At 39.5% G+C, this 12,363-nt stretch overlaps 1 protein-coding gene across 1 annotated transcript in view; it reads left to right on the forward strand.

Annotated features, from left to right (window-relative positions):
• The window catches only part of LOC149434872 (catenin delta-1-like), a gene marked incomplete at its 3' end in the record, with an annotated part of 273,021 nt that overhangs the window by 103,526 nt on the left and 157,132 nt on the right, over positions 1 to 12,363 (forward strand). Inside the window, exons 11-12 of the mRNA XM_089663279.1 lie at positions 9,455 to 9,605; positions 9,750 to 9,939. Of these exons, the coding sequence (XP_089519405.1) occupies positions 9,455 to 9,605; positions 9,750 to 9,939 (341 nt within the window). The remainder of the gene's footprint in view (positions 1 to 9,454; positions 9,606 to 9,749; positions 9,940 to 12,363) is intronic.

Below are 12,363 nucleotides of genomic sequence, written 5' to 3' on the forward strand. Positions count from 1 at the left end.
TATATATATATATATATATATATATAATGTGTGTGTGTACATGTATGTGTGTGTTGCAGCGTTTACTTTCTGACTTTCTTGAGGTGCTAAAATGCCAGGGCAGTAAAAAAAAACAAACAAAAAAAAAAAAACCCTAAATGACCCCCCTTTTTTTTTTTTTTTTTTTTTTAAAGTAGACACCTCAAGGAATTTGCTGAGAGGCATGTTGAGTCCATGGAACATTTTATTTTATGACACAAATTTTTGGAAAATGACTTTTTTCTTTTTAATCAAAGTTGTCAGTTAAATATGTTGCTCACGCAAGCCATGGGTATATGTGGAATAACACCCCAAAACACATTCTGCTACTTCTCCCGAGTATGGAGATACCACATTTGTGGGAATTTTGGCAGCCTAGTCACATATATGCCCCAATTATCCAATGAACACCTCCGGACTTTCAAAGGACATATATGAAATGACATCCCTAGATGACTGAGCAGTTGCATTGGCCCAGTCAATATCTGGATAAACTCCTCCATGATTATAACATTGCCCTGCCTCGCTGCCATTTCCATCTGTGAGAGGAGATTGGGCTCCTCTTCATCCTTCAGTTTAGGGGGCCTGTAGCATACACCCACTATTAATTTCCAATTTGTTTTTTAACCTTGATGCTCTCTCCCCCTTCTACCCACCCGGTCCCTCCGATATAGGGAGTACCCCTGGACAGTCACAAGACAGTCATTGGTGTTTTTCAAACCAGGTTTCCGAAACACAGTAAAAATCCTCCTAATGTTTCAATAGTTCTAGCTCTATCATTCTAGTCACCAAACTCCTAGCATTTGTGAACATTCCTTTTAATTTTGTACCAGTGAATATTTTCTCTGTGTGCTCTAAAGCTAAAATAGGATTCTGTCAGCCTACGTGCATTAGTCCTAGTCATACTAGCTACACTGACTACAACAGCATCCTCTGATCCTTGCTCACTTTAGGGAATATCTTCCTCTGATCCCTCCCCCACCACCTAGCTTAAAAGTTCCTCTAATTTTTTTTGGCCATCTTTTCCCAAACAGAGCTAGAGCCTTCCCATTTAGGTGCAGTCTGTCTCTGTTATAGAGCCAGTAATCAATAGAAAAGTCAGCCTAGTTGTCCAGGAACCTAATAGCTTCTTTCCTGTACCAGTTCCTCAACCACTTGTTAAGTTCTTTAAGCTCTTGCTGCCTCTCTGGTGTAGCTTGAGGTACAGGCAGTATTCCCTTCTACCTTCATTTTCATTCCAAGATCCTCAAGTTGTATTTCTGTATCTGGGGTAGTATTCACTTAAATGGGATCTTTATCATTTGTTTTATTTTGCAATCTGTAGAAGATACCATGAATGTAAGAGTGAAAAGTAATGTAAGAAAAAGGACCAATTTTAGATCAAACTGTCACTGGAAGGGAATACAAGATAAGATTCATGCTGTACAAATACATTACAATGTCCCTTTGGATTACAATATATTGGACGGCCAAAAAGGAGACTCCAGGATCATGTACATAATACAGCCATGGCTAAAAATATTGGCACCCCTGCATTTCTGTCCGATAATGCACCACTTTGCCCAGAAAATTATTACAAATGTTTAGCCATTCTCAAGTGTATTTCTTTTGATTGTATACAAATACTTGGAGAAACAAAAAAATTAATTTGACACATTCTACGCAAAACTTCAAAAATGGACTGGACAAAATTATTGGCACCCTCAATTTAATATTTGGTAGCACCCCCTGTGGAAAAAATAACTGATATCAGTCACTTCCTGTAGCCATCAATGAGTTTTACACCACTACTTGAATTTTGGACCACTCTTCTTTCGCAAACTGCTCCAGGTCTCTGGAAGGGTTCCTTTTACCAACTGCTGTTTTGAGATCTTTCCACAAGTGCTCTATGGGATTGAGATCTGGACTCAATGCTGGCCACTTCAGTACTCTTCAGCACTTTGTCCTAAAACATTTCTGGGTGCTTTTCGATGTGTTTTGGGTCATTGTCTTGCTATAAGACCCATGACCTCTGATGGAGACCCAACTTTCTGACACTAGGTCCTACTTTGCACCCCAGAATTCTTTTGTAGTCTTCAGATTTCATAATGCCATGCACACAGTCAAGACCTCCAGTGCCTGAAGCAACAAAGCAACCCCAAAACATCAGTGAAACCTCCACCATGCTTGACTGTAGGGACTGTATTCTCTTCTTTAAAAGACCTCATTGCTTTTTCTGAAAACAGTAAAATGATGGGTGTTACCAAAAAGCTGTAATTATGTTTTGTCTGTCCTCAGCACATTCTCCCTAAAGGATTTTGGCTGCATCAGGTAAGTTTTGGCAAACTCAAATCTGTTTTTTTTTATGTTTCTCTGTCAGCAGAGGGGTCCTCCTGGGTTCCCTACGGTATCATCCCTTTTCATTCAGATGGCAATGTATAGTGTGAGCGGACACAGTTGTATCCTGTTTCTGAAGGTCAGCTTGAATTTGTCCGGAAGTTGATTGAGGTTCTTTATCCATCATTTGAACAATCCTTTGTTGCAATCTTTGATCAGTTTTTCTCTTTCATCCATATCCAGGGAGATCAGCTACAGTGCCCTGGGCTGTCCACTTCTGGACAATGTTGCGCACAGTGGACAAAGTAACATTAAGATCTCTGGAGATGGACTTGTTCCCTTGGATTGTCCATGCTTTTCCACAATATTTGTTCTCAAATCCTCGGACAATGCTTTGTTCTTTCTCGTCTCCATGCTTCATGTGGCACTTAGAGACACACAACGGAAAGGTTGCGTCAATTTTTCACCATCTTAACTGGTTGCCGGTGTGATTTCTGTACTGTCAACACCTGGTTATTGATACAGGTGTGTTTAATTGCAAGTTACAGGAGCATCACAAACTTGGAATGCAGTTCTTTCTTACAATTTTGAGAAGGTGCCAACAGTTTCAGTCCATTTTGGGGGGTTTGCGTGTGTCAGATTTGGTTTTGTTTCTCCACTTTTTTTTGTGTCATACCAACACAAACAAAAGAAATAAACATGAGAATGCCTAAACATTTGTAATTGCAACAATTTTCTGGGCGAAGTGATGCATCACTTGACAGAAATGCAGGGGTGCCAATATTTTTGGACATGACTGTGTATCTGTTGGATTAAAAGAAAACTGCAACAAAACATTTCCTCCCCATAATAATGATTCCACATAGCTTCAATTTTGTGGAATAGAAAAATATAAAAAGAATTGGAGGGGTAGCAGTAAAATCAAGGCGTTAGGTCAAAGAGTTGAAGTGGATATATAATAAAAACTTTGACTTCAAAGAGTCTTACCATTGACTTTGACCTAAATTGTTTTAAACTGACAAGATGATGGCTATGTATGTTGTATATGTAAGGGCTTTAAAATATATTAGTAAAGCAGATGGTTTCCATTGTGAATAGTAACAGGGGAGATAAGAACCATCCAGTGTTGTCCTACCCTGTAGCCCTGAGGAATGACATGGCTAGTGACGTAACATATAAGGCAGCGCCAGGTGATGTTGGCCTGTAAGCAAGAGAGTGGTGTCGGTCGCAAAATGAGGAAATTATACACATTTATACACACACACACAAGCACATCTCCACTGTGCACCAGATTAGTACATATTAACATGAGTGATTTTTAAACTATACAAAGTGGATGTTTGTATATGGAAAACGTTTTGAGGAAGACTGCTAATATGACCTGTAAAATATATAGTCCAAAAACCAGAATTGAGGGCATATATTGCACGTTGTGGTGGTACACACAAGAGTGGGATTGTAGTATATCACAGGAAAGAACACTTATTGGAGTAACACTTGTTTGGTCTGTGATATATGGAACTATGCAACATAGGGTGTGGACTTTTTACAGCAATATATTTTGTATAGTGTTACACTGGATATAGTTTAGCAATGAAGATAAATATGACATTTTGTGTTTCAACTTGGATAATATCGTGCCGATTTATGGTATGTTCATTGAACAATTATATTTATTTTGCACAGTATGTTAGAACTTTCAATGTTTTGTATAATTGTACAGAAACATAAGTGGAGTAGAAAGAGAAAATAGTTTTGAGTTTGTAGATAGCAGCACGGCACTGGTATAATATTTTATCACAATTTTAAATCCTTATTTACCTAAAAGCAAACATGTTGCAGCTTACCAATTCTTAGATGTGATGGCTGAATTAATTTCTTTTTTTTAGGCTTTCTTCTTTCATCTGGTGATCTTGCCAGCAAAACTATTTTTATAAAAGCTCAAATTCTCCAGTAGAATCCATCAGATTGCATGGATGAGACCGAACATTTAACACTGGAAGGAGTGGTTAAAATCATCAGCTTTTATTTATTCATGTAGAAGCTTTATCCCAAAACAAAACTTTGCTGCAATTGCTTATAAAATGTGAGCTGGAGTTTGGCTTCAGTTATTACAGTTCTTGAACCTGCTAATACTTTTAACACTTTCCTCACCCTCCCAGACTGACAATGCTGCTGTATGCTGTGCCTCTTGTCCTCATTCCTCCAGAGTGGTGTCTCAATAATACAGGAGGTGTGTTACTGGCTAGGTCACCAGGTGAAAACGGAGGGAAAAAAAAGGCCAAAGAAACAGTTAAAAGGGAGCATATTGGGAATTTTTAGGTATTGCTTAAAATCAAATATGCAACAAGGGTGTGTGTATGTATGTGTGTGTATGTATATATATATATTTATATTTTTTTTTAATTAGAAAAATCCGTAAATTTTTTTGCATAGCATTAAAAACTTAATGAAGAACACCAACAAATCCTCTTTAGGCATATAAACTACTATTTTGCATAATCATGATGAACACTTGCCAACCACCCGCCTGGTTGACTCCTGCTTCAGTTGGACACAGTGGGATTTTGTGAACAGATTTCAGCCAATGATTTACAGTTTGTGCTCTTACAATGTTGTGTCTGAGATCATGTAGACGTGTGTGTATGTATGTACATATATATATATTTTTTTGCATATTTGTTACACTTCCAGATCATCAAACAAATTGTAATATTAAACAAAGAGAACCCGAATTGATGATTTCATCCCCCCTTGCTAGATCATGAACGAACTGTGATTAACCACTTTTTTGAAAAAATTTGTTAAATTTTGCCTGCAATGCCCAGGCCTTATTACTACCAGACCTGTTGAATCAAGAAATAAAGTGAAGCATGCAAAAAGATCTAAAGGAAAAAAAAAAAAAAAAAAAGCAACACATCATACCACAATGTAAAGAAATTTTAAGAAAGGATGAGAAAGTAGTTGACATGTATTAGTCAGAAAGGGTTTACAAAGCCATTTGTAAGGCTTTGGAAATCCAGTGAACCACAATGAGATCCATTATCCACAAATGGAGAAAACTTGGAACAGTGGTGAATCTTCTCAGGAGTGGCTGGCTTACCAAAATTGCTCCAAGAGCACAATGACGACTCAACCAGGAGGTCATAAAAGAACCCAGAACAACATCTAAAGAACTGCAGGCCTCATTTGCATCAGTTAAGATCAGTGTGCATGACTCAACAATAAGAAAAAGACTGGGCAAAAATGGCATCCATGGGAGAGTTCCAAGGCAAAAGCCACTGCTGACCAAAAAAAAACAAAACAAAGGCTCGTCTCACATTTGCCAAAAAACATCTGGATTATCCCTGAGATTTTTGGGCAAATATTCTGCGGACTGATGAGACAAAAGTTTAACTTTTTTGGAAGGTGTGTGACCTGTTACATCAGGTGTAAAACTTACACAGCATTTCATAAAAAGAACATCGTACCAATGGTCAAACATGGTGGCGGTAGTGTAATGGTCTGGGGCTGCTTTGCAGCTTTAGGACCAGGATGATTTGTCACAATTGAGGAATTATGAGTTCTGCACTCTACCAAGAAACCCAGATAGATAATGTTCGGCCATCAGTTCGTGACCTCAAGCTCACTTGGGTTATGCAGCAGGATAATGATCTGAAACACACCAGCAAGTCCACCTCTGAATGGTTAAAAAACAAAAAAACAAAACACTTAAGGTTTTGGAGTGGCCTAGTCAAAGTCCAGATTTAAATCCGATTGTGATGCTGTGCCATAACCTTAAACAGGCCATTCATGCTCGAAAAGAAAACCCTCAAATGTGGCTGAATTAAAATAATTCTGCAAGGAAGCGTTGACCAAAATTTCTCCACAGTGATGTGAAAGGCACATTGCCAGTTATCGCAAACACTTGATTGTAGTTGTTGCTGCCAAGGGTGGCTCAATCAGTTATGTTTAGGGGCAATTACTTTTTCACATAGGGCTAAGCAGGTTTGGACACCTTTTTCCCCCTAAAAAAATTAAATCACCATTTTAAAAACGGGTTATATATGTGTAAAATTAACATTTGTTTGCTAATCTGAATCATTTAAGTGTGACAAATATGCAAATCGGCAAAAAAAAATCAGGAAGGCGGTAAATACTTTTTCAGAGCTCTGTATAGGTACATGTAGTGGCGTGTTCCAGTCCCTTGTTGTCCAGGGAACATAGCCACACATGGGAACTACCTATCGGCATCCCAGAGCTCAGATGAATATGGATGGCAATAGGAAATGGGGTGCTCCAGATTTAGGGTCCATTCACACCAGATAATATGGTTGGAGCACTGAGCATTTATTCCAGCGCAGTCCCCCCCGCATGACAAGGCACAATGCCTTGTCTCCTGTGTGCCCAATTCACACAACTGCTTTGCGGGCACAGTGCTGAAAGAGTAGTGCATGCACTACTGTTTTGCAGCGCACCACACTGCAGCATATTCAACCTAATGAAATGTGTGACATTTCAATAGTTTGTTTAGAAAATTAAAAAAAAACAGTGCAGTACAGAGTGGTGATCACCACTGTACCACACTACACACCAGCCACTTTGGTGGCTGGTTTGAATGGACCCTTAGATATCTTAACTTTCAGACTGGCACTATACCTCTGTGACCAGGACCAATAACCCTCCTAGAGCTGGATTTGATTGCTCTGATAATTCCCTGGTCTCAGTTCAGGCTAATCTATGCATTCCCCACAGTTCGAATATTACCTTGTCTGCTCAAAAAGATAGACCAAGAAATGAAAACAGTGATTTTTGTTGCACCAAACTGGCCCAGAAGAACCTGGTAAACGGACATACGCAGACTCATCGCAGATTACCTCTGGCCTCTCCCCAACAGGCCAGATTTCAGGTCCCTCTGTTGTATCTGGCTTCTTAGTCTTTGGCTTTAATGTCATGGTTGTCAAAGCCCAGGTCTTAAGAGATAGAGTTGTCTCTGAGTCTGTTATTCTTAAAAGTCACTTCCAAAAAAGATCTATTGTATGGAAATCATTCTTTGCCTGGTGTGAACACAGTCACTTCAGTCCCAGAGATTACTCTGTGCCTAACATTCTGGCCTTTCTACAACTAAGCTGTTACCAGAATTTGACCTTAAAGGGTATCTCCACTTTCATGGGATAAAAAAGTGTCAAACAAAAAAAGGCATATACAATTGCAACACAAGACATATTGTAATTGAATGTTATTAACAATTACCTTTCCTTTTCATTCTACAGTGTTGTACGTTTCTGTAAAATACAATATGGCTACCTGAAGTTCTTCTGTACACAGGATGTGTATAGAACGCTCCCCAGAAGCATCATTGGTTCACTGATTTTCCCAGAAGTCTGCACTAAGATAATGTCAGATTTTAGGTATTCCCTGCAACAAAAATTAAATTTTTGGTGATACACTCCCAGTAGGAAATCCCATCTAAAGGCATTCAGACCCTGTAATTTTCCTCATTAGTGCAAGTGCAGCAGCTGACTGAGGATTATGAAATCACTCCCATTAGATTCACTTTTCACATGGACACAAACAGCTCTTTCTTCAGAATAACAAAAGGTAGGACTCTGCAACACAGTTTAAAATCCTTGCAATATACATAGCCACCCAGAGGGAAATTTTTTTTTTTTTTTTTAGCAAAAGTGGAGTTACTCTTTTTAAGCATTCTGAAAGGTCAGGTTTTGGCCTTTCTTTTTCAAAGACCTTTGGCTTCACAATCACGTGTAAAAAGAAAACTTTATTCATGTTGTCTCTCTCATAATCCCCCCTTACACCACCCTGTACTCTTTGGGATTTTATTTTGTTTCTCTCTGCCCTGCAGAAACAATTGAGTACTGACGTGATACTTTTTTTCATTTGCACTAACATACAATTTTGAGGACAAGCTTTCGGGGTTTGTCCCCTTCTTCAAGGTCCAGGCACTGCCCTGCAGAAATCACTCTTTGAATGCATAAGATGACCTCCCTTATAAAAAAAAAAGTTCCCTTTTTGGCTTCTGAGCTGGCTGCACACTCTTGTAAGAAGCCATTTCACATTGACAACATAGTCCTCTGTCCAAGGACAACCTTTCTTCCTAAGGTGCGATCAGCCTTCCACCTCACTGAGGACATAGTTCTACCATCCTTTCTTATTCTCTGCTCCAAAGCATCAAAACAAAATCTTTATTGCCTGAACATAGAGCCAATAGAGTCTACCTCAAAGCAACAACTTTGATCAGGAAGACCAATTCTGTCTTTGTCCAGTCCTCAGAACTTTGAGGACTGGACAAAAGTCACTATCTCTTGGATACAAAATCTAATTTCTTACACTTTCAGGTACAAATCTCTTGCATATTTATATGCCCATTCCACCAGATCATGGGAGTTTTCTGGCACCAGGCCTCTGTGGCCCAGCTTTGTAAGGCCACCACCTGGACATCTGTTGATGGCTTTCCAAAAATCTGCCAGGTGAATGTCAAATCTTCTGTGGATGCAGCCTTCGGTCAAAAGATTCATGCAAATGGAATTCTAAAGTTGGGCCTGTTGGCGCAGTTTTGTTTACCTAGTTGTTGCTCACCCTCATTCACTGCTTGGGTATGTCTAAGGGTGTATGAATACTCAAGCCTGTGCCCTGTACTGTATTGCAAGATAATAGACTGTACAAGTAAGTAAACGTTCCTCTTTTTAGTAATCCAGTGGCTACTTGGTGGTTATTGAGAGTGCAGTCTGGAAATGATCAGTTTTTTTTTTTTCTAATTGCACTGAAAATGTTGACTCGCATGTATGTCGTTACATTTGCAAATCTGCTGGGTGTTGTAGATATACAGAAATAAGAAAAGCTTTAATTTCCCACTCTCATGTATACATGCATTTTCAGGCCTTTTTGGAGTATTGACACCCACAAACCAAAAACTTTTCCAATGTTGTTTTTTTTTTTTTCCATTGCTGCCTTTCAGGTGTGTTTTTGTTTTGTTTATGTATGCAACTTGGGATGCCCACATGTAAACATGGCCTGATATACTCTTACCTGTAATTGTGTTATTTTTCTATAGATGTATAATTTTCTTTTGATGTTGGTGAGCTTGCATTTTGTCTCATACTATGTGGTGTGGCTTTCGCAGTATGGCCGTTGTATTCGTGCTGCTGTCCGTCTGGAGAAAGGTCTTTCGTCACTTGCTGATCACCTTACCCATGAGAATGAACGTGTTGTACGTGCCGTATGTGGGGCTCTTCGAAATCTATGTGGAGACAACCGGAACAGGGAGCTGATTGGTGAGGCAGTTGTCTTGTGTTTCTTGTAGGGATTGGTTTCTGGGATGGGTAGAACATCACAAGCTAATTGGGAGTGGATAAGGAATAAGGTTAAATAGTCAAGTTAAAGTTTGTGGCTTATTTCTTATGTGGCATCCTTTGCAGGTAAGCATGCTCTCAGCAGTCTGGTTGCACGTCTCCCCAGTTCTTCTCCCCAGTCAAATAAAGTTTCAGAGGATACAACTGTAGCAGTGCTTGGCACCATCCAGGAGGTCATCACTGGAAATTTGGAGGCAGCTAAGAAGCTGCGGGAGAGCCAAGGAATTGAGAGGCTTGTTCTCATCAACAAAGGAGGGTGAGTGTCTGATAGGATTTGCATTTCACTTTAATGCTAGAATTTAGAAAGCTTTCACTTTTTTCAATTTTGTTATGTTGCAGCCTGATACTACAGTTGTTTAGAGTAGAACTATAGGCAAAACTTTTTTCATTTTGGATAGAGCAAGGGAGGGTTGTTAATTATTTTTTCGCCTTCTGTGTCCCATTGCGGCATGGGCGGCACAGTGGCTTAGTGGTTATCACATCTGCCTTGCAGTAAATGGGTTATGGGTTCGATTTCCGACCATGGCGCCTCCTGCATGGAATTTGCATGTTCTCCCTGTGCTTGCGTGGGTTTCCTCGGGGTGCTCCGGTTTCCTCCCACACTCCAAAGACATGCTGGTAGGTTAATTGGATCCTGTCTAAATTGGCCTTCATATGTGTATGTATGAATGTGAGTTAGGGACCTTATATTGTACACCCCTTGAGGGTTAGGGACTGATGTGAATGTTCAATATATATATATATATATATATATATATATATATATATATATATGTGTAAAGCGCTGCGTAAATTGACAGCGCTATATAAGTACCTAAAATAAATAAATAATTGCGAAGATTTTCCCTTACTTCTTGCCCCATAGCCAAACAGGAAGTTAAAAGAAGTCCTTGCAAATTTATGGAATTCCTAAACCAATAGAACGAAGTGTCCCCATTGAAAGATTTCCTCTCTATTACTTTTCTGGGGAAAACCCAATATTTGGGGTTTTCCTGTACTTTAACCGCTTCCATACAGGGCACTTTTACCCCCTTCCTGCCCAGACCATTTTTCAGGTTTCAGCGCTCTCACACTGTGAATGACAATTGCGCGGTCATACAACACTGTACCCAAACTAAAATTTTATCATTTTGACACAACTAGAGCTTTCTTTTGGTGGTATTTAAGCAACACTGGGGTTTTTATTTTTTGCTAAATTAACAAAAAAAAGACTGAAAATTTTTTTAAAAAAAATGCATTTTTCTTTGTTTCTGTTATAAAAGTTTGCAAATAAATAATTGTTCATAAATTTAGGCCAAGATGTGTTCTACTACATGTCTTTGGTGAAAATAACCCAAATTAGGATGTATTATTTAGTTTGTAGGAAAGTTAGAGTTCACAAACTATGGTACTATGAATCTGAATATTGATCAATCCTGAAGTACTGACGGACAATCTAATTTCTTGAGGTCCGAGAATGTCAGAACAGTACAGATATCCCCCAAATGACCCCTTTTTGCAAAGTAGACAGTCCGACATATTTCATAAGAGGCACAGCGAGTTTTTTGAAGTTGTCATTTTTTTGTCATTTTTTCGGACATACTGTTACCAGTGCAGTACAGCGTCATCATATAACTGCCAATGGCGGTGATCAGGGACACTGACTGGTGACAGTACAAAAAAAAAAACATTTTTTAAATTTTTTATTACTTTTTTTTTAAAGATTTTTTTTTTTCTTATTTCACGATGACCAAAGTAGTATGTTACCATCATAACATTGTACTACTTTGGGGAAGTGATCAGTATTTTTTTTTTTTTTTTTTTTTTACACTATTTGCTTATAGCAAAGAATTTCTTTGCTATAAGCAAGCATTTACCTGAATGACATCGATTCATTCAGGGTTGTTTTTTTTGTGTGTGCTCAGCTGTGATTTGGCCATGGCTAATCACATGAAACAGCTGGGCTGTGATTTAGCCCAGCTCGTGCATGTGATCGCTGTGATCATTCACAGGTAGATACACTAGTATGCAATGGATGGCAGGAAAGGAAGCCATCCATTGTATACAACTGTCATGTGACCTGCTGTGATTGGTCACAGCAGGTCACATGGTACTGGAAACGGGGCAGGTACACAGATCTGTCATCGGCCGAGGTACACGGCCGGTGACAGATCGCGCCACAGAGCGGCCCTGCAGGCGTGCAGAAGACTTACACCCCTAAAGCAGCATATTTCCACCACCATGTTTGACAGTTGGGATGGTGTTCTTGGGGTCATAGGCAGCATTCCTCCTCCTCCTCCAAACACGGTGAGTTGAGTTGATGCCAAAAAGCTTGATTTTGGTCTCATCTGACCACAACACTTTGAACCAGTCCTCCTCTGCATCCTTCAGATTTTCAGTGGCAAACTTCAGATGGGCCTGGACATGTGCTTTCTTAAGCAGAGGGACCTTGTGGGGCACTGCAGGATTCAATCCTTGTCGGCGTAGTGTGTTACCAATTGTTTTCTTGTTGACTGTGGTCCCAGCTGCCTGTAGATAATTGACAAATGCTCGTGTAGTTCTGAGATGATTCCTCACAGTCCTTAATGGGCAAAATGTTCCACCGCCCAGATCAGGTAACTGGCTTGATATCTCACTGCCAGTGTTAAGCGACTGGCTGGGTTTCCTGCTGGTAGACTTATCTTTATGCAGCAGAACAGGA

Source organism: Staurois parvus, unplaced genomic scaffold, assembly GCF_062004578.1.
Source record: "Staurois parvus isolate SC_StPar_1 unplaced genomic scaffold, SC_StPar_1.0 ptg001647l, whole genome shotgun sequence".
Taxonomy (NCBI): Eukaryota; Metazoa; Chordata; class Amphibia; order Anura; family Ranidae; genus Staurois; species Staurois parvus.